At 51.8% G+C, this 21,706-nt stretch overlaps 4 protein-coding genes across 5 annotated transcripts in view; 2 read left to right on the forward strand and 2 right to left on the reverse strand.

The window, feature by feature from the left end:
- Positions 1–8,763, forward strand: part of LOC120954013 (mediator of RNA polymerase II transcription subunit 13) — a 50,496-nt gene extending 41,733 nt beyond the window's left edge. For both annotated transcript variants that reach the window (XM_049607034.1, XM_040374525.2), the window contains 8 exons: positions 1,107–1,350; positions 1,428–2,089; positions 2,168–6,033; positions 6,113–6,345; positions 6,991–7,836; positions 7,916–8,039; positions 8,120–8,265; positions 8,353–8,763. In XM_049607034.1, coding sequence (XP_049462991.1) covers positions 1,107–1,350; positions 1,428–2,089; positions 2,168–6,033; positions 6,113–6,345; positions 6,991–7,836; positions 7,916–8,039; positions 8,120–8,265; positions 8,353–8,730 — 6,499 coding nt within the window. In that variant the 3' untranslated portion in view covers positions 8,731–8,763. The remainder of the gene's footprint in view (positions 1–1,106; positions 1,351–1,427; positions 2,090–2,167; positions 6,034–6,112; positions 6,346–6,990; positions 7,837–7,915; positions 8,040–8,119; positions 8,266–8,352) is intronic.
- Positions 8,764–15,779: 7,016 nt separating this feature from the next.
- LOC120951950 (LIM domain-containing protein A-like) lies at positions 15,780–17,442 on the forward strand. Its single transcript, XM_040370975.2, has 2 exons — positions 15,780–16,386; positions 16,456–17,442. Exons 1-2 carry the CDS (start codon positions 16,063–16,065, stop codon positions 17,239–17,241), a joined length of 1,110 nt encoding a protein of 369 aa, XP_040226909.2. The 5' UTR covers positions 15,780–16,062; the 3' UTR covers positions 17,242–17,442.
- A 61-nt stretch (positions 17,443–17,503) lies between these two features.
- Positions 17,504–17,902, reverse strand: LOC120951952 (transcription initiation factor TFIID subunit 3-like). The gene has a single exon (XM_040370976.2). The coding sequence runs from the start codon at positions 17,900–17,902 to the stop codon at positions 17,504–17,506; it is 399 nt and encodes a 132-aa protein (XP_040226910.2).
- A 1,625-nt stretch (positions 17,903–19,527) lies between these two features.
- LOC120951610 (uncharacterized) lies at positions 19,528–21,628 on the reverse strand. Its single transcript, XM_040370410.2, has 3 exons — positions 21,345–21,628; positions 20,023–21,270; positions 19,528–19,946 (listed from the first exon to the last, which is right to left on the reverse strand). Exons 1-3 carry the CDS (start codon positions 21,434–21,436, stop codon positions 19,610–19,612), a joined length of 1,677 nt encoding a protein of 558 aa, XP_040226344.2. The 5' UTR covers positions 21,437–21,628; the 3' UTR covers positions 19,528–19,609.
- Between the last annotated feature and the right edge of the window lie 78 nt (positions 21,629–21,706).

The following is a 21,706-nucleotide window of genomic DNA, read 5'->3' on the forward strand; positions in this document are numbered from 1 at the left end:
TCTGGACGACTCTGGGAGACTCAGGACGACTCTGAACGACTCCGGACGACTCCGACTACGGACGACTATGGACGACTACGGACGACTCTGAACGACTCTGAACGACTCGGGAAGACTCCGAACGACTCTGGACGACTCCGGACGACTCTTACTTCAGACGACTCCGGACGACTCCTACTTCTGACGACTACAAACGACTCAGGGTGACGCTGGACGACTCTGGACGACTCTGGACGACTCTGGACGACTCCGGACGACTCCTACTTCAGACGACTCTGGGCGACTCTGGACGACTCTGAACAACTCTGGACGACTCTGGACGACTCTGGACGACTCCGAACGACTATAACTCTGGACTCCGAACGATTCTTACCCGGACGACTACGACTCCGGGCGGAACTAGTGGCTCCCATTTTGCCGAAGTCGGATTAGAATTAACAATTGTTTGAGTCGGATCGGAGTCGTGAGTGTGCTTCAGACAGCACATCACTAGTTCACACACCGATATCATATTCACGCTAGAAAATGTCTCCCCACATCATCGTTGCTTCCTGTTTAACGCATCAACTCACCACGTTTCGCCGTGCGTCCATTTTCTACAGGTCCTACTAGTACTATAAAGGGAGTATTGCAGCTTCCATTGGGTGGTATCGTCGGCAGCAGAGAAGCATATCAATCACACATTTCCAAAGAAACGGCAAACGGATTTATTCTTTCTTATCATTAACCCACCAAAAAGCTTCTTTCCTCCAGCTGTTGGTGTCTGCAAATCCATTCTGCACGTTTTCGCAAGGGTCTAATTTCATCGAAACGTCACGCGTATCACGTACAAAATCGTTATCGTTATCTAATCTTTCCCCGTAGTGCATCCATACTGTAGTCTTTGTTTTACTAACATGTACATATATTCGTGGAGATATGGAGATCAATCGTTTTGCATGTTTCGTTATTTTACTACATGATCACCAGCCTTAATTTACCTCTCCTTTCATTGTAATAGGGGTTTTCATACATTGAAATAATTAAATTTAAATTGAACTTTTGGAAGAATTTTGTTTATTTCGTGTTTTTTTTTTAATTTTCTACCATTTCCCTTTCGCTTCCAGATCAAACCAAAACTGTGCCGCAAACAGCGGCAGTGGCGGTGGCAACAGTGGAGCTTCCAATACGACCGGCGCTGCCCCCGGCAGCACAACGCCCTACGGCGGCCCACCTTCCTACTGTCGCAATCCGATGTCGATCGGTGACTCGCATCCACTGCCGTCGGAAGGTTCGCCCGCCAGCGCGGCACCGTCCCCGATGCAACCTTCCTCCGTTTCGCAACCAACCTCCGTACCCTCCGGCGATCAGGTAGGTTTACTTTCGAGATTTTTTTACTTATGTCCTTTTGGTCCCTCTTATAACCCTTTTCTCCTCTTTCCCTGCAGCTCATCACAATGTCACCCCATCCACCTGCCTCGAACAACCCGCGCAGTGTGCAGCCCGGTACGCCCTGCCTGGACCACCTGGACAAGAACACGCCGGCCCCGACGCCAACCGATCAGCACGATAGTAAAAGCATCAACGCTTCCCCGTACCACACACCTTCCCATCCGGGTGGTGGTGGTGGTGGCGGAGGCAGCAGTGGCGGCACTACCGAAGGAGGACAGCAGCAGCAGGCTAGCGCCAACCTGATGGGCAATTCGTCCAGCAGCAGCAGCAGCAACAGCAGCAGCAACGGTAGCAACAGCAGCAGCAACTCGCTCAGTGCGCTGAAAGCATCGCCCCGCAGCTCGCTGTCGTCCTCAGGCATCGGCAGCCTGAAGGTGCGGTCGGAGTCGTCGCTCGGGGCGGGCGGTTCGTGCTCGCTTGGCAGCGGAGGCGGCAGCGGCGGCGGCGTACCGATGACGCCCAGCATCCACAGCGTGTTCAGCTCGGCGCACCAGACGGCGTTGGCGAACAATCTCGCCAGCAAGCGGGAATCGATCCTGCAGATGCTGCAGTCGCTGAAGCGGCCGTCGCTGTTCTGCAAGGACTACGAGACGCTGCAGGGCGAGGACATTCCCAGCACGTCGCAGCTGCTGTACGACTACACGTGCGTCGACGCATGGTGAGTTCGGGGGGATGCCGCGCGTGGGTTTGCAAGAGTTTCGTTTGATTAAACCTGGTTGCTTTTTTTTGTTTGCAGGATGAACCATCCGGTAAAGCGGATGAGGCTGGCGGCGGAAGAGAATCGGCTCGTGAAGAAGATACGCAATCTCGACCTGTACGCGAACGAGCACAGCCGCACGATGGCATCCGGCCCCGGGCTGGCCGGCAGCGGGAACAGCACTAACGGCGGCATCGGCACCAATGGAATGCTGATGAAGGGTGCGGCCGAAGCATCCGAAGCGCTGGCGGAAGCGCTGAGCGGCGGTCGGCCCGGAACCGGTGGCGGCAGTGATAATGGCGCACCGAACAACGGTGCCGGCTGTACGCCGCTGCTCGGCCAGATCAAGATGGAGATCGGTTGCGACGGTAGTCAGGGTGGTACGGCGGTCGGCAGTGCCAACGGTGGTACGCCCGACCGCAACGGAGCGTCCGCGGGCAATGGTGGTGCGGGCGACGGTGCGCTGCTCGGTGAGCACGAGATAAAGAAGGAGAAGGAGGACAAGGGTTCGATCTTTCTGACCGATCAGGATCTGCAGCCATCGATCGACGATTTGAACCAGATCTTCGACGACGGTGGCCCGTTCAACGATGATCCGGATCTGCACAACACACCGCCCGGGTCGAACAAGAGCAGTAGCGGTAGCGGGGGCTTCTCGGAGGAGAGTAAACGCTTCCCCAGCTCGAACCACCACTCGGTGAACAGTGGCATGCTCAGCCCGAAGGAGCTGTCGCAGATGTTCCCCACGCCGCCGAGCTTAGATCCGCATCCCAATTCGAGCCCCGGGGGCGGTGGCTGTCTGTCCGACGGCGGCTCGATCGCGCTCGACACGCTGGTCGACCTGCAGATGTCACTTTCATCCGGGACGGGTAGCGGTGGTGGTAACGGTGGTGGAGCGAGCTCGGTGCCACCGATACCGAACCTGGGCAGCCCGCAGGAGGAACCGATCGACGATTGGTCGTTCGTGTTTCTCCCGCCACCGATCTGCCCGTACGTGGGCTCGTCCAAGTATGCGCCGCTCCCGTCGCTGCCGAGCCAGCAGGTGATGCCGCCCATCCCGACCAGCACGGTCGCGGGGCTGGTGTACAAATCGACCCGCCAGAAGCAGAAGGAGCAGGCGGCGGCCGAGCGGGAAAAGCAGAAGCAGCGCGAGCAAGCCGAACGCGAGCGAGAGCGGGAACAGAAGCAGGAGCAGCAGCAGCAGGACCATCCCGACGGTCAGCCGGAAAGCGGTGGCCAAGGCGGCGCTGGAGCAGGCACGGGAAGGCCGTTGGGCGTTGCTGGTCCCACTACCACGGCATTGGGCGTTGGGCTGGGGCTGCTGCCCATCGTCAAGCAGGAGGTGGGAGGGTTGACCGTTCCGCAGCCGCTCAGCACCCCGAACTCGCTGCTCGGCGGGCTGAGCGGCCTGAACGGCGGGTCGCTCGCCCACCCGTACTCGAACCCACCGTCGCAGGGCGCCCAATCGCAGCCCCACTCGCGCCCCCCGTCGGTGAACTCGCTCCCGGGGGGCATCATGGGTGGTGGGGCGGGTATGCTTTCCCCCTCGCCGGCCGGCACTTCGGGCGGCGGTCTGTTCCACCCGGGTGGCATGGGCGGAATCCCGGTACCGCTCCGGCAGGGCATGTCGCCCATTTCGCCCGCCACGCCCGGCGGCTCGATGCGCGTGCCAACGCCGCAGGGATCCTGCCCGCTGCCCTACCCGTCGCCGCTCGGCGGTGCCGGCAGCCCGAACCCGATGGGTTCGCTGAGCTTCCGGCGCACGACGCCGCTGCTGCCACCGCCCCCGTACGATGTGGCGATCGCCAGTCCGGCCAATTCTGTCGCGACGCCCTCCTCCTACCACAGCAAGCAGTACCCGCTCGACGGGGTGGACAGCGGCGGGCCCGGCTCCAACCGGGGTCCCATGACCCCGTCCTCGACGGGGGGCAGTGGCCCCCTCGGTGCTGGGACCGTCCATCCGCCGCTCTCTTCCAGCGGTGTCGGCTGCGGGACCGGTACGCCCGCCGGCAGCCGCAGCATCGAAACGAACGCACTGCTCGTGAACGTGCTGCTGTACGATACGGCGCTGAACATCTTCCGCGATCACAACTTCAAAAGCTGCACCCTGTGCGTGTGCAATGCGGGCGCAAAGTGTGTGGGCAACATACGGGGCGCGGACAGTGGCCTCTACCTCGCGCTGCCCGGCACGAACTGGATGGATTCGGTGACGGCGGCCGGCGCCGAACCGACGCCGAGCACGACGCCCGGACCGGCGGGCGGAAGAAGTAAGGCGAGCGCGCTGGCCCATCTCGGGCTGGGTGGTAGCAGTAGTGCCTTCGGCGCCGGCATGCTAGGCTCCCCGGCCGTGGGCCGGCAGGAGGACAAGAGCGCGGCGGTTACAATCAACACGGACAGCCTGCAGAATGGCTACCTGGACGAGGATCCGATCGACTGCCAGTGCGGGTTCAGTGCGGTCGTCAACCGACGGATGGCGCACCGGGCCGGCCTGTTCTACGAGGACGAGATGGAGATAACGGGCATGGCGGAGGATCCGGCCGTGCACAAGAACGGCTCGCTGTTCGAGTTTCTCAACGGGACGGCGAAAGCGATCAAGCTGGAGGACGCGGACCGCGGAGCGTTGGCGACTTCCGCCGGGGGCTCCTCCTCCTCCGCTGCTGGCGGGGACAGTTTGCCGCTGACGCTCAAGGTGATGGATCTGCTGCGGGAGCAGTGCTCCGTGGTGCAGAGCTCGAGCAATTCCATCCACCGGGCGGTGAACCGGTACCGGGGGCCCCTGTTTGGCCGTGGGGCCGAGAACGGAGCGGTCCACCTGCTCGAGTATGTGGACGCGAACGATGTGATTAGCTTGGCGCTGGAGCAGGGCCGGCTGCAAGCCATCAACGAGAGCAAGATGGATGTCGACCAGCAGCAGCAGCAGCAGTCGTCGTCGGGCGCGCTCGTGAAGGGCGGAACGCTGCGCGGCCAGATGAACGTGCACAAGTGGCCGTTCCTGCGGGCCGGTGGCCCCAAGAGCAATCAGGACATTGTGCGCATCATGAAGTCGATGCAGCCGCTGCTGCAGGACGCCTTCCACAAGCGCTGCACGACCCGGCTCTGGGACGCACCGTACACGATACAGGGGCCGCTCACGTGGCGCCAGTTCCATCGGCTGGCCGGGCGCGGTACGGGCCAGTGCGAACCGCAACCGATCCCGTCGCTCATCGTCGGGTACGAGAAGGATTGGCTGTCGCTGGCACCGTACGCGCTCCACTACTGGGACAAGCTGCTGCTCGAACCGTACTCGTACCCGCGCGACGTCGCGTACGTCGCGATCGTCCCCGACAACGACTACGTGGTGGCGAAGGTGCGCACCTACTTCAAGGAGCTCAGCACCACGTACGAGATGTGCAAGCTCGGGCGGCACACGCCGATCAAGGGCTGGGACGGGATACTGCGCGTCGGGAGCCAGCGCGTGCTGAAGGAAACGCAAAACTCCAACCTGGACGAGTGGTTCACGAACATGGGCGTGGATCAGCAGCGCAAAAATGGCACCACCACTGCAGGGTCCGCCTCTTCCTCTTCCTCTTCCGGGTTGAACGAGCTGCTGCGGCTGTACGCTCAGACGTGTCAGCAGCAGCTCGCCCCGTACCTGTCCAAGGTACCGTCGGACAAGAGTTTGCTCGATCCGCCGGAGAGCCATCACCACACGTCGTCTTCCGCGTCCGCTTCGGCTTCGCTCGGGGGCGGTGCGGCTGGTGCTTCCTCGCTCGGCGGCGGTTCGATGGGCCAGCCGGGTGGCAATGCGATGGGCCAGAACCGGCCCGACGGACCGGGACAGAGTCCGATGCCACCACCGCCGCCCAGTACGCCGGATTCATCGCAGCCCGGCGATAAGGCACCGAACACGCCCAAGTTTGATCACGGTAGGCGTTAAGATCACCCATGCGATCGTTTTCCTCATTAATTCTAATCCTTTTTTTTTTCTTTTTTTTTACGTTGTAGATTCGGAAAATCGCGACCAGCTGAATACCTCCTCCGCCAGTCCGGCCGACGGTATGCGGATCGATGACGATGGGAAGGATCCGCCCCATATCGTGCTGTACATCGTGGAACCGTTCACCTGCGGTAACGATTCGCCGGACGTGGAACGGTTGGCTTGTCTGTCGCTGCTGCGGTGCTACTCGAACATTCTGAACGCCGTCCCGGACTCGATACGCAGCAATATCAGTGTGCAGGTAAGCTAACCTTCGCAGGAGAAAGTGAATGTTTGGTGTGACTTTGGAGCTTCTTATCGCTCCGGGTCGTCCGCCATTATCTGGGCTTTCTTTCGATGCTCTGATTGTTAGCCAAGACGCTTCCGAACGAAGTTGCTTCAGTTTTTTTGGCTACCACGGTTAGAGTTCGACTGATAGAGGTGTCAAATGTTGTCTACTGATTTATAGTATCCTATTACAGGGTTTTCCAGGGGTTCTTATAGTTGTGGGATACTTCCTTGACTCTTTCTTATGGGAAGTGAACTTCATATGATGGAAATTGGACTCTGTTGGAATAGCACCATTTTCGGACAGGCTCCTTGGAAATTCCGATTGGATTTGTCTAACAAGAATGCTATAGAGTCTAATTCCCACTAATTAAGTTCATTTCATGCAAGAAAGCGTCAAGGAAGTGTCCCACAGCTATGAGAACACCTGGAAAACGCTGTATTGAAAGTTCGAAATTAACGTTTTGTTAGTGCAAGTAAAAAAAAATCAATAAAAAATCGTAAAATAAATCCTTTTTTTAAACATATATGCCAATCGATCACTAAACGTACATTTAAACACAATCCAATCCAGTTATGCTTTACTAAAAATGTATCCTTCTTATTCGTCCATTTTTAGATCATCTCGCTGGAAAGCATCCTCGAGCTCGGGCGCAACCGCAACCGATTGCGCCTCAGCGACCACATGCGCTGCCTGGCGCTGAGCGTTTTCTCCCAGAGCCGCAAGTACCTCGCCCACATGAACACGGTCAAAAGTTTGACCGGGTTCGGGACGGCCGCCAACGCGGAACAGTTCATCAAGCGCAAGGACGACAAAAACCGCGTCCCGTACCGACTGTACACACCGCCGTACGTGCTGGCCCGATCCTGCGAGAAGAGCGAAAACACGGAATCGTTCGGCAAGACGAGCATGAAGCAGCAGTGCTCCATCATGTACTGTAGCTACTGTTTGAGCGAGGACCAGAGCTGGCTGCTCGCGGTGGCGACCGACGATCGGGGCGAGTTTCTCGAAACGGTCACGATCAATATCGACATTCCGAACCGGGGTCGGCGAAAGCGTGCCTCGGCCAGGCGGTACGGGCTGCAGAAGCTGATGGACTTCATCCTCGGGCTGATCTCGCAAACGGTGCAGCCGTGGCGGCTGGTGGTCGGGCGCATCGGGCGCATCGGGCACGGCGAGCTGAAGGGCTGGAGCTGGCTGCTGAGCAAACCGAACCTGCAGCGCGCGTCCAAGCATCTGAAGGACATCTGCGAGCAGTGTTCGCTGATGCATCCGATCGCGGTGCCGAGCATACTGAGCGCCTGCCTGGTGACGCTCGAGCCGGACTCGGATTTGCGCGTCATGTCGGATCAGTTCACGCCGGACGAGCGGTTCAGCCAGCGGTCGATGCAGTCGCCGCTGTCGACGCCGCAGGATGCGACCTGCACGCACATACTGGTGTTTCCGACCAGTGCCAAAGCACAGGTAAAGGGACGGAGTGTGGGAATGTTAAAAAGGAATAACTATTCATGGAAAAAATGTCTTTTTTTTGTTATTCTCACAGTCTGCCCAGGCGTCGTTCAGCGTGATCGGAGAGCTGGATTTGGGCGAGGATCTCAACATGGTGATCATGGATGGGGACGACGATGATGATGGTATCAACATGATGGACGTGTTCAAGTGTTGGGGTAAGTAAAGGCAGCAAAAAAATGATTTTCTTAGAGGGGAAAAAGCTATAATTGCCGCGTCAATCATTCCCCTATTTTAGACGACTTGCCAATGCAGCAGATCAACATGCCACACTCGCGACCGGGAAGCCCGTCACAGTTCGAAGGCAATCAGCAGAGCCCGGGCGAAAGTGGCTCCAAGGGTGCTGGATCCCGTGACGGTTACGGGTCGCAAGATTCGGAAGAGGTACGTCAAGCTTTATTTGCATTTGCGTCATGTTTGTACGTGTCTAATATACGAAAACTTTCCTATTTCCCCCCACTAACTCATCAGGTCGGTTTGGTGCTACAGCAGCCGCTAGCAATCGGGTACCTTGTGTCGACGGCCCCCACCGGCCGGATGCCGGAATGGTTCTGGTCCTCCTGCCCGCACATGGAGAACGTGTGCCCGGTGTTTCTGCGCACGGCGCTGCATCTGCACAGCCCGACGATACTGCAGAACACGGACGATCCGCTGCAGCAGAATCAATCGTCCACCGAGCATCCGCTCGATTCGAACATTACCGCCGACGTGCTGCGGTACGTGCTCGAGGGCTACAACCTGCTGTCCTGGCTGGCGATGGACTCGAACACGCACGATCGGCTCTCCTGCCTGCCGATACACGTGCAGGTGCTGATGCAGCTCTACCACATGACGGCTGCGTTGGCGTAAGAGACAGAGAGAGAGAGAGAGAGAGAAAGAGAGAGCAAAGCAAGCATTCCAAACAAAATGGATCCATCATCATCATCAATACCACCACCATCAAAACCCAATCCGGACAGTATCACCACACAGTGTACGAAGGAGCAGCAAACAGGCGGAGACAACGCGCGTATGGCAGTAATCGACTCACCACCGCAACCGCATCATCGTTTTTGGATCACTCTGACCCTTGATCTTCTTGACCCTGACGGTCTTTATCTGTCTGTGATATTAGATAAAAGAAAGGAGAGAACCGGAAAAAGGGCCAAAAATACACACAACGCCCCCTTTCGCTTTGCCCCTCCACCCCCCCCCCCCCCCCCCCACATGTAACGAACAGCAGCACCCCACACAATTACACTCAGTGCTGCGCGGGCTACATTTTTATACATCAACTGCTTCATCAAAGGCTTCATCTCACAGGCTTCAAGGCACAAAAGGGTCTAAAAGCGGTGCTCACCGTGCACAATTGGAGCAAATTTTAGCACTTTTTTTAACTTATTATTGTGTTTGTCCATAAACAAGATTGTGTTTTTCACGATTTTCCCTCTTAATAACCCTCTTATAATCATAATTAGCAATATTTTTCTGTTAACTTTCTTGTGCAATGCTTTCAGTTTTAAATGGGTGTATAGGAAATGCCGAAGGCCGACCGAGTCATTAGACAGGTGCCCATCGTCCCCGTTTGACCCTTATAATTTCTTTCGTATGGAAGATTTTTTTTTAATAGACAATTTTGTAAATGTGTTTTTGTTTCCAAATGGCACGACCGTTCCTTTTCTCAGTGCGTGAAGTAATTGTAATGTTTCTAAAGTATTTATTATAATATGCCATTTTTAAGTATGTTTTTTTTATTGTGCTGTTTTTTACGCTGGATCTACGAAAGCATTGTTAGCTCTCAAATCCCTTCTTTTTATATCGTGTCAATAGCCTCTAAACACATATCTTTCGGAATATTGTTTTACCCCCGCGCCGCGCAGTATTGATTTGCTTTCCTCGTCCCCACCCCCCGCTCCATTTCTCCTACTGTAAGAAAACACATCGGTTTCAATGGAAAAATAATACGAGAACAGTGTGGTAGCCTCTAAACGTTCACGCCGCAAGCAGCCGCCCTGAAAGTCTGAAAGTTACGTGCAACAAACAAACAAAGAGAGAGCGAGAGAGAGCGAGTGAGGAAAATGAGTTACAGAATAAATGATGCTAAAATTATTGTAAACTACAAAAAAACCCAGAGCCCCCGCGCACGAGAAGCGTACGATTCGTTACTGAGGAACCCAAAATTCGTTTCGACGACTATGGGAAAGAGTATAAGGAACAAAACACCATCACCACCACCGTCACCGTCGAAAAAAAAAACAGGCACCAAACCAGGCGACGAACCCGTTTTTAACTCCAAAGTCTCGCAACCCAACCCGTACACGGATCGTTAAAATATGTCAATTGTGGGAAAAGTGGGATAAGAATGTACACACGCCCCCGGGGGGGGAAAGGTGCACTCCGTTTAATTTATTGCTGTGTTGGGAGTGTATAATACGACATGCCTTCGAGGAGTGTGAAAATGAGAAGCATTTGGATGTTTCTGTAAGGAGAGGTGAAGCCAACCGCAAAAGCCAATGTGTGGCGCTGCTCTTGAAAAGGTGGCCGACAAACGATGGTTGAGATAAAGTGCAAGTGGTAATTTAATTGAACCGACAAGACCTAGCAAGCTTCCGGGTATGACGGATGAGGTCGAAGAGGAGCAGTGTTTAGTGAGAAATAGGAGGAAGATGAGTAGTATGTAAGTGAATAGCTAATATTAATTGTAGTATACACAACCAACCAACCAACCAACCGAAACACACACAAACAGGAGCGCTGAAGCTGTCCGATTAACGGTAATTTAACGGTAATCGGTAATAGTAGTAACAGGGGAAACAGTAATAACAACATCTCATGTGTTGAAAGCATCCATGTGCAGCACAAGCTGCTTCTACATAGAAACATTCACTAACTAAACCCAAACTTTTAAAGCCTAAAGCTCGGTTGTAGCGATAGTACAAGGGTCCAGCAGTGTATAATGTTGTTTTTCACCCCCTTTTGATTTTAGGTTCTCAATCGCATTTGTCCTTCACACACGCATCAAATGACCAAAATTGTGCACAGAAAACAGAAACAGAAACTTCCGTGGAAAAAACAAGCGAACTGGACATAAAAAAAGAGAATGAGAATGAAAGAGCTAGAGCTAGCCTAAGACAAATTCTTTAAAACAAACAAACAAAATCCGATCGAAGCTCTGAAGTGCGCTTGTACAGCGGTTTTAGAGAGAAAGGTGTTAGCGTGTATAGAAGGGAGAACACTAAAGGTGTGTGTGTTGCCCTGTATTTTTTAAGGCATTCAATTCTCGCATACTCAAAGTAACGTTCCATCGCGAATAAGAATATCACCATCATGATCATCATCATCATCATTTAAAATCAAAGCTCGAACACCCTTGGACACCGGGAGGAATGATATTTCTCCCGCAAAGGTTGTAGGTAATAGAAAGCGATTAACAAAACATTTTTTGCTATTAAGGGTCGTAGTGTGTTGTGTTAGGTACTGTGGGGTAGATAGATACATAGGGGAGCAAAAGCAGACCTTGGTTCATATATTACCACCACAGCAAAAGCACTCACCAAAACTCACGATTTACTCACGATCACACACACACACACCCACACGCGCGCGATGTCGTGATTTAAAAGATTTGTAAGGATCAGTAATTTTTAAGAGATATTTAAACGCATCGCGACTACTGAAACACACACACACTCTCTGACCAACCACTCCCCTCCCTTCCCGTGTGGGGATCAGCTTTTGCTGCTGCCGCCGCCGCTATCGTCAATGCTGCCACACACGGAAGCGGGGCAAAAACAGGAGCTGCTGTTGTTGTGAAACATTATTTATTCGATAACTTATATTTATATACTCTATATCTATGTATCACCACGACCACCACCACCTAATCTTGTAATGTGTGCGTGTGTGTGTGCAATGATTGCAAAACAAAGAGCAAACCAATTCTCCCCTTAAAACAACCCCCCCTTTTGCCTCTCTGTTCTCGCGCAAGCGAAGAACGGTGTGTGTGCCGTGTGTGTGCTCGATGTCCCTTTTGCGGTGACATAGAGGCGCACGCAACCACGCACACACTTATTGTAATATCTTAGACGTATGGAAAGGGAGTGGACAGACAGACGACACACAGTGGCAAACAAGAAGAGGAATATTAGGGGCCCCACCAAGGCCTTATAGTAGTTGTTTGATAGGAAAGACAAGTAAAACAAATCACAAACACACACAAATTCACTCACACACTCTGTAACAAGTAATTAATTTAAAACTACACTCCCTTCCCCTTCCCACCACCACTCACTCCCCCATTTTGTGGGGGAAAAAGGATGCACATAATGTGAATGACAACATGTACATAAATGACTTCCCTTCCTCATACCCCTGGTAGGCGATATCATCATAGTGTGTAAGTAGTTTAACAAATGCAGTTAGTGCAAACAAGTGGGAGGAAGGGTGTGTATTGATGCAGTGAAGAGAAGGCAACAACTAAAAATAACAACAAGAAATATTAAGTAGTGAATAGTAAAAAAAAAACAACGTTTTTAAGTAGTGAATTACTAACAAAAAAGAATAAAACTACCGACTCCATCACACCACAGCCCAAACAAGCGATACACACAAAACAAACTGTAATGCTATACATATATAAAACCTAATGCATATAAAGGAAGTGGATAGGAAGTGACAGTAACAAAAAGAAAGTAAACAATTTACTCATAAACAAAACAACACAAAAAACACAATCAAATGTACTGTACAAAATGTGTTACTAAAAACCTCTTTTTAACTGAGGGGAGAGAGAGAGAAAAAGAGAGGAAGCAAAACATAGGTGGGGAACAAAGAATAATGGTGTGAAAAAAGTTGTATTACAAAAAGAAGGAGTTTAAGCGAAGCCCTGTATAGTAGAGTAAAACAAAAAAAGCAAAACCACAAGAAAAGAAGCGGTAGAAAACAAGTATGAAATCGTACTCATTGGTGGTGAAACACCCCCTCTTTTGGTAGAGAATGATAAAGAGAGAGAGAGAAAGAGCAATGAGAAGAGCGCATCAATGAAAGACTAAAACAGACTTTTTTGCATCATTAAAGGATAAAAAAAGAGGGGAGAAGAAAAAAAAACACAGTGTAAGAAGCCCATCATTTGTTAGGCCAAATTTGTACTTTAACTGTATGTAGAAAGGTAGAGAGAAGAACAACAGAAGCAAAACAAACAAAATTATAAAATATGAACAAAAATGGGAGGGAGTAAAGTAGAAAGAGCGGTTCGAAAGCAAAAGGAGCAGAATGGTCAAAATAATTCTCAGTTAGATTTTTTCGAAATTAAACAAAACAAACAAACAAACTGAAAAACTCACATAATATAGCTAAAACCGGAGCCGTTTTTGGTGTTGTGTGTGTGGGTGAACCGGCGACTGGGCATAGGTGGATGAAAGTTAATGGAGATATTTAAGTGGTAGACAAATTGTTTGTTTTTTTTTTGCTATATTTGCAAACGGAAAAGTAGGAAGCTCTAAAATGTAAATTAAAAGAGGGAAACTCAAAACAAAAATAACAGAAAAGGAAAAACAAATCAAACCACTAATGCCCATTAACAATTACACAAAACAAACACCACCAATAGGAGAAAGGAAAGGACAGACAGAGAGAAAGAGAGAGAGAGAGAGAGAGAGAGGTAAAGAAAAATCAGCTAATAAAGATTGGTTATCAAATGTAAAAACAAGATAAGAAGAAGAAAGAATATGATGGGATTTTGTGGGGGGGATAATCAATGGAGTAGAAGTGGACGCCACGAGACACAAAAACCAAGACGGTAGAAGTGGAAGAAAAACTGCAAACCACAATTGGTATAAATTAATTATCTATATATACATATATATGAATTATATTATATTGGTATCTTAACTAATAATACCTGTATATGTTAAGGTTTCGTTTACAAAAAAAAGGTACACAGAAAATAAATGGATTATGATTGAAGCATACGCAACTGTGTTTGGTTGTACGCAATGCGTTGTAGTGTTCACTAGGAACCTGTGGAAAGAAGATACGTTTTAGGCTCTCGTATGCAATAACTCATCATGCTTTGCGTGGTGGTCTTCTGTTTGTCGATGACTTGAATGACTCTTGTCGATGACTCTTGGCTTCATGTACAACCCGATCTCCATAGGATTGCTACATCGGATCCAGCCAATCCACTATATCCACTATATCTAGTCGCTGCCTAACAGAGGATCATTGACGAATGTCTTCTTGGAGGTCCAGCATCCCCAAAACATGACCTAGCCATAGTAATCTACCGGCTTTCCCTATCGTCATGATATGACCAAAACATGACCTAGCCATAGTACGGCGGTTCGCCGTACAGATTCTCAGCATGCTCGAGATGCATTCTTCCGCTCTTCAATCTATCCTTGAAAACATCGCCAAAGATGATTCGGAGGATGCTTCGCTCAAACTAACCCAAAGCGTTTGTATCCTGCGTAATCTCACGAAGATCTTGCATTTCGTGCGGTTTCGAAGACGATGTACGATTCCTCTGTACAAGGCGTCTTCAAGGATTTAGCTGCTGATGCGAGAGTCCATCACCTTGCCTAAGACCTCTGTGAGATTCGGAAGATTCCGACATCCGGAAGATACTCTATCCTTGCACTTTTCAAATTCCGTTCATTGGTGCCCTCTAAACAGCCGGTTCAACTACACAGTAAAGTGGTTCCGCCTACATTATCTTCCAAAGCTCCATTCCGAGCTATTAGTCTGGTAGGACGCGCTTGAACTCTATGTACTGGTGGTCTGTAAGGATCAGATGTTCTATGATCACTTCTGTAGGATCTACTGAGAATGTTATACATTAAGGACTGCCGAGATGAAAATTATATGTTTTGTAAACTGTGTGAGTGGCACCAAACATCCACTCCTCTGGTAGTTCTTTCTACTTACACATGATTACATTCATATGATCAGCTGGTGCGTTTCCACGATCTTTGATGCATCTCCGGGCTCATCTAGTAGAGGTCTGCATGCAGCCGCTCTTAAGCAGCCTGACGGCACTACCAATATCACATAAATATGGTCGAGGCTTCCTGTTTTCTTCTTCTTCTTCTTCTTTGGCTCAACAACCGATGTCGGTCAAGACCCGTTGTCTGAACCATCAGATGGCTTCGCCATCAGTGACTTGTTGATTACCCATAGCAGGATAGTCAGTCCTACGTAAGGGGACACGGTCCTTTCGGGGCTTGAACACATGACGGGTATATCCTGTCTAGTATCCTTGACATATCATCAGAATGTGACCACTCTTATCATTTTGGACCTATTTTTAATTCATTTTATAGACACGTTGTGTCCAAATGCTACCATTTGCCTATTTACAAGAACGTCAATACAATCTAAAAATGATTTTGATGTTGTTGATGATCTCTAATGTTCTGTTCGTCTTCAATAACTCCTTGCTCAGTAGCTTCTGACGTTCCTTGACTCTGAAGTGCTATTGCATTCTGGATTTGACCTACAAGCCTCCTGGATACGAAGTTCTCGGAGATGTTTTCTTTAAAGAACTATCTCTGAAAAACGAATTTCGGGGCATTTGTTGAGTGAGATCTATAGAAAACAAAAACTCAGCTATAGAGAACAAGATAATGATTCACATTTACAATCTACAATCTAATCAATTCCCTCATTCTTATCCTATCTTATAGCTATGTTAAAACTCCTCTGAAACTGATGTTTTGACCATTACATCATGAGTCTCAATGATAAATATGTATTTAAATTTTTTTTAATACGAGTTAAATTACTTATCAACAACAGTCTTTACTACCAATTTCCAGCCTGTCGACTAAAAGCAACTAATCTACAACGTTTCTCCGTTTTGAACGGACAATTCAAATAAATTCAAACCATCTGTGCACTGATTCTAGCGCCCTCTAGTGGCAAACGGATACTACTACGCAGTGCTTGTTGCTGTTCCTTTTTCTTGCATCTCTCGCTCGCTCTCTCCCGCACGTTGTTTCACGCCTTCTCTCTCCCTCTCTCGTCCCACCTTCGCAAGGTGCTGTCAAAACCGCAGCAAAACTTGTGCTGTGTTGTGCTGTGCTGGAAATCTGCATCCTGCTTTGCAGAGTTTGCTTTATTTTGGTGCTGCCGTTTGTCCTCCCCCGCCCCACCAAAAAAACGACGACGACGACGACGACCCGCCACCCCCGGTAGGCCCCGGCCATGGAGGAGGAAGCGGCGCTGGCAGCGGCAACGACGGCCGTGAGCGCGTCCACCGCGGCGATGCTGCTGCTGAGCGGACACAGTACTTCGCACCACCACCACCACCACCAACAGCACCAGCACGATTTCAAATGGACGCACGAGCGCTGCCTGCTGCTGCTGCACGAGTACGATCTGCTGAAGGACAAGTTTAAGGATCGCAAGCACAAAAAGAAGGACCTGTGGGCGGAGATCAGCATGAAGTTCAAGAAGATCTACGCGTACGATCTCGAGTGGGACGTTGCGTACAAAAAGTTTCGAAATCTCAAACAAACATTCGAACAGGTGAGCGCGGCAAGAGGGGTTGATGAGTGGCAATGGTTAGCAATTTCACCTCCTTGGTATTTTTTTTAGGTGCGAGCCAAAATGCAACAGCAAGCCATTACCGGGCAGATTAGCAATCGCCCCAAGTGGGCGTACTTTGAAAAGTTCCAGCAAATACTGGACGATCCCGGCATCCCGGCGTACAGCTACGGCGATCCTGCCGCCGCAGTCCACCATCACAAGCACGAGGAGCAAGAGGAACAGGAAGACCATCATCATCATCATCATCAGCATCACAACGCGCGACACGATCATCACATACACCAGCACCACGATCACCATGCGGGGCAGCAGCACGTGGTGCACGCGCACCTCGATCCGGCCACCGTCGGGCAGGTGCTGGCGGCCGGGGAAGACTTTACCGACACGCTCGTGACCGTGTTTCCCATGGGCGAGGAGGAGGAGGAGGAGCAGGAGCTGGAAATTCCTTCCCAACCGGTGGAAGAGAGCGGCGAGGAGGAGGAGGCGGCGGCGGCAGCGTCCGCCTCGAAGGTAGAGCAGGTAGAGGAACAGCTCCAGGAGGTGGAGGAAGAGGAGGAACCGGTACTGCTGGAGGAGGCTGCAGAGGAGGAAGAGCTGACGGTGGAGCAGCAGCAGCACCACCACCAGCAGCAGCTGGACGAGACGGAGGAGGCACCGCACCGGAAGCGCTTCCGGCGGCTCAACGACTACGAGCAGGAGCGGCTGCTGATCGAGCGGGAAAAGCTGGTCACGCTGCGGGAGATACAGCGCGGCATTGAGTGCAAAAATGACATCCTGCGCGGGATACTGCACGTGCTACAGTCCAGGGTATGGCAGGCACATGCCACGGAATGAACGGGGGGTTTTGCCGGGTGGGGCGGGCCGGACACACGCTTTACTGGTGTATAGTACAAAAAGGAAAATGGAACGTTTGTGGATCGTCGTTTATTGTACGACTTCCAACAAACACACAAAATGCGTTTGTGTGAAGCATTTTACAAAAAGAGAGAGAGAGAGATAATAAGATGCGTACACTACGGTGGGATCAATTCATAAGCTGCGCGCGCGTTTAAGACTCCTTCCTTTCCTGCACCGACGGACACACACACACACACACTTACTCGCCATTCCCAGCGGCCGATGGTCGTTTCCGTTTCAGCTCGTCCCGCGGCACAGAAAACGATGGCAATCGCGACAGGTGGCCACTGTTCGGTACGGTCACGAACGGTACCGGGTTGGGCAGCGGGTTCGACGTCACCTCACGGCAGTACGCCTCGAGGTGCTCCATATCGATGCGCAGATACGTGAACACGAAGGCGAGATCGTTCAGATTGGCGGCGGTACGATTGTTCAGCTCGGCCGAGCCCATGCAAAGCTGGCCGATTTTGCGCAAATAGCGCTCGAGCAGGGCGGCCAAATAGGTGAGGGCGGATGGCTTTGTCCTGGACCAGCCGACTGTGAGGCACATCTGGGCGACGGACACTTCCAGCATGCGCGACGGGTAGTTGGACTCCATATCGGGGGGTTTTTTTTTCTCCTACACTAAAAAGAAACAGGAATTTAAGGTTTAATAGGATGAAAATTCGGGTTTTGTGAACAATTTTAATCACCTTTTCGATGTCTGCAGGAGCGATCGTGTAGCGACGCCGTGGTTCTTTGCCTTTTTGAGAACGCTTTTGTTCGTGCGAATTTCAACGAATTTTCAACGCACACGTTGATGGGGAAGAGAAGCAAAAAAAAGGTACTGTAGTGATGTGCTCTTTAGAGGGCACCCACGACTCCGATCCGACTGCGACCATTGTAAGTCCGATTTCAACTCCGGCAAAATGGAACCACTTGATCCGCCCGGAGTTGGAGTCGCCCGGAGCCATCTGGAGTCGTTTGGAGTCGTTTGGAGTGGTTCGGAGTCGGAGTCTCCGGAGTCATCGGAGTCGTCCGGAGTCGTCCGGAGTCATTCGTAGTCGTCTGGAATCCGGCGGAGTTAATCAAAGTCGGAGTCATTCGGAGTTGTCTAAAGTCGATCGGAGTCGAGCCGTGTGGTTTAATGTGCTTGTGATCAGGCATTTCATTTCGCTACGTTTTTTTGTCTTTCACTTTGCACGTGCACTTAAAAGCTATTGTTTCGAAGGCCGACTTCGAACAACTCAGGACGACTCCGACTCCCAACAACTTCGAACGGCTCCGAACGACTCCGACTCCCAATAACTCCGGACAACTCCGAACGACTTTGAACGAATCTGAATAATGCAGGGCGGACCTATCTTCCTGTGTAGATTCCGAGTTTACCGGCGTCGGATCGGCTGTCATCCGGAATCGTTTGGAGTCGTCCGGAGTCGTTCGGAGTCGTCCAGAGTCGTTCGGAGTCGTTCGGAGTCGTTCGAAGTTGTCCGGAGTTATTGGGAGTTGGATTCATCCGGATTCATTCGGAATTGCAGTCGTCCAGAGTCGTCGGAGTCGTCTGGAGTTGGCCGGAGTCGTCTAGAGTTGATGGGAGTCACCGTGTGGTTTAATGTGTTTGTGATCAGGCAAAGCTTTTAGCTTACAAGCTTTTGTTTCAAAGGTCGATTCCGAATAACTCTGGACGACTCCGGACGACTCCGACTCCGAATGAATCCGGGTGACTCCGGACGACTCCGTGTGACTCTGACTCCCAATAACTCCGGACGACTCCGAACGACTCCGGACGGCTCCGAGCGATCCCGGACGACTCCGACTCCGATTGACTCCGTGCACCTCCGAACGACTCCGGATGGCTTCGACTCCCAATAACTCCGGACGACTCCGACTCCGAATGACTCTGGGTGACTCCGGACGACTCCGAACAACTCTGGCTGACTCTGACTCCCAATAACTCCGAACGACTCCGAACGACTCCGACTCCGATTGACTCCGGATAGCTCCAAACGACTCCGGATGACTCCGAACGACACCGAACTACTCCGAATAATGCAAGGTTGATTATCTTCCGGGGTCGATTCCGAATTTGTCGGAGTCGGATCGGAGTCGACTCCGGATTTTTTGCCAACGTTACCCATCACTAAACGAAACACCAAATGTTCCCACCCAAACGTCATTCAGCTTCAGTTGTCGTTTTGGTTTGAATTTTGGAGAAGTGTGAAGCAAAACAAATTGGAACTGGTGTTTAATTTTTAAATTAAATTTCACTTTTATTTATTAGCCGATGGTGGATTGCCAATTTTAAGAATGTATTTTTCTTACACATTTACGTGGGACACGACCCGAGCGGATAGGTACTCCAGTCCACCTCTACGTCCGGATCGGTCCACGGGCCGTATCGTTTCACCTTCTTGCTGAGGCACGTGCCGACTTCCATCGGTTTGCAGTGTGCTCGCTTCTTTGCCACCACTTCCATCACATCGTCCGCCGTGTAAACCTTTTCCGCATCCGTGTCTTTCGTCTCATTGCCAGAGCCCTTTGCCTTCCCCTTGGCTCCGCTGGTGCCAGTTGTAGGAAGAGCGTCCGAATTGTACACCTCCGTTAGTTTGCGAATCTTTTGCTGCTGCGACGGCGAAAGTGGTGGTTCCAGTAGGGTAAGTAGTCTAAATTGGAGAAGCAAAGGAGAGCGACAATATTAATTATTATTATTATTTTCAATCTGCGTGTGGAGCCACTTACACCGGCACAATGTCCTTGGTGTGCTCGTTCATTGCCGTTAGCCGCGCTAGGACGTACGCCCGGGACAGCTTCATGTGCCAGGGACAGTCGACGGAAAATCCCAACATTAGATGCTGATCGACGGCCGACTTTAACCGTCCGGCGTACCACTGTTTGGCCAAAAGATTGCGCTGCGCACCACCGAACCGGCCCAACCGTTCCGCGGGCCACGTGCGGCACGCTTTCTTAAACTCCTTCAGCAGCTGGTACGCGAATGCGATCCGATGCGCCCAATACTTTGCCCACGGGCGCTGATCCTCCTTGCCGGTGGCGGTGACCGGTTGCTCCTGCTCGCAGATCACCATCAACTGCTCGAACAACGTTTGCAGACAGCCCATGGCCGCTAGCGTCTGGAACAGATCCGAGTGTATCTTGCCCAAGGGTACCTGCTCGTCGTCCCCGTACCGAACAGCATCTTCAAACATGCGCCTACAGTGCTCAAGCACGGCCTTGCACACAGCGTTCACAGCGGTCTGGGTGGCCGGTAGCGGCAATTCCCTCAGCAACCGTACCGTTTGCCGCACGATCACCGGCAACCGGACGGACCGATGCTCTTGCGCGTGCACTTCCAGCAGCTTCGTTTCTGCCTCGGCCAGCCCCACGCTCTCGATGGCCATTTCCAGCGTGTACGCTCGTCGGACACGTGCCGCCGTCACGGCGTCGTACGTCCGCAGGATGACGCTCATGTCCGGCAGCTGATCTTCCGCCACGTAGCAGTACTTCAGCGTGGGCAGACTGACCGGCTGCATGCCGGACAGCTCCCGCTGCCAGTACGCCCGCTTCAGCCAATCCATGCAGTACTGGGCCGACCGGCGGAACACGTCGATCGAGATCGAGACGGACCGATGCGCACACAGATGCCGCAGCTCGACCAGGTACGTCTCGATGCCGATCTCGCGCACCGAGTCGGCGATGCTTTTCTTGCGCGTGCCCCCGCCCTCGGTGAGAAAGTTGATGAAGCGCGTGAACGCACCGGCGTAAATGTTTTTAATCTCCATCGCGTTGCCCACCTCGTCACTGGCGGCCCGCTGGCTGCGCAGATCGAACACCTGCGCCTCGAGTATTTGGAACGTGCAGCGGACGCAGATCGGGACCTCCTTCATCTGCCGGGTGCGCCACATCTTGAGCCACCGGAGCGCCTCCTCCTTCGTTTCGATGTCGTCCGGGCGGGAGTTGAATATCTTTTCATACACCGATTGGAACTCGGACCTGCGATCGAGAGTGCAGTGGGGGGATTGTTGGTTGAGACAACAGATCCACACAAGGAGGGGCGCAATAATTACCTGTCACGCCATGCCGAAATGTACGTTTGGTTCTCCGGTCGCTTGTCGATGTTGCACACCGGCGGTTCGGTCGGTGCGGCATTACCTTCCATTTGGCAAGGGGGAATGAAATTACTAGCAATAATTAGAAACTATCGAAATGCAGCTGACTTTACGAGCGGTTGCCGGGCGCTGCTGTGCTGGTGCCGTGACAGGTCCGCACGTGAGATTGTTTTGTAAACAATAGGTGGAAACGTCAAGCGGGAGCGAACGGACAGCGGATGCCATCTGGTGGAGAATAGCGAAAGCCACGTGTACTGTGGTAATGATGTGCTTGCTGTCAAGCCATTTTCCAAATGTTGTGGTGCCTTCTACGAAAGACG

Source organism: Anopheles coluzzii, chromosome 2 (genome assembly GCF_943734685.1).
Source record: "Anopheles coluzzii chromosome 2, AcolN3, whole genome shotgun sequence".
Taxonomy (NCBI): Eukaryota; Metazoa; Arthropoda; class Insecta; order Diptera; family Culicidae; genus Anopheles; species Anopheles coluzzii.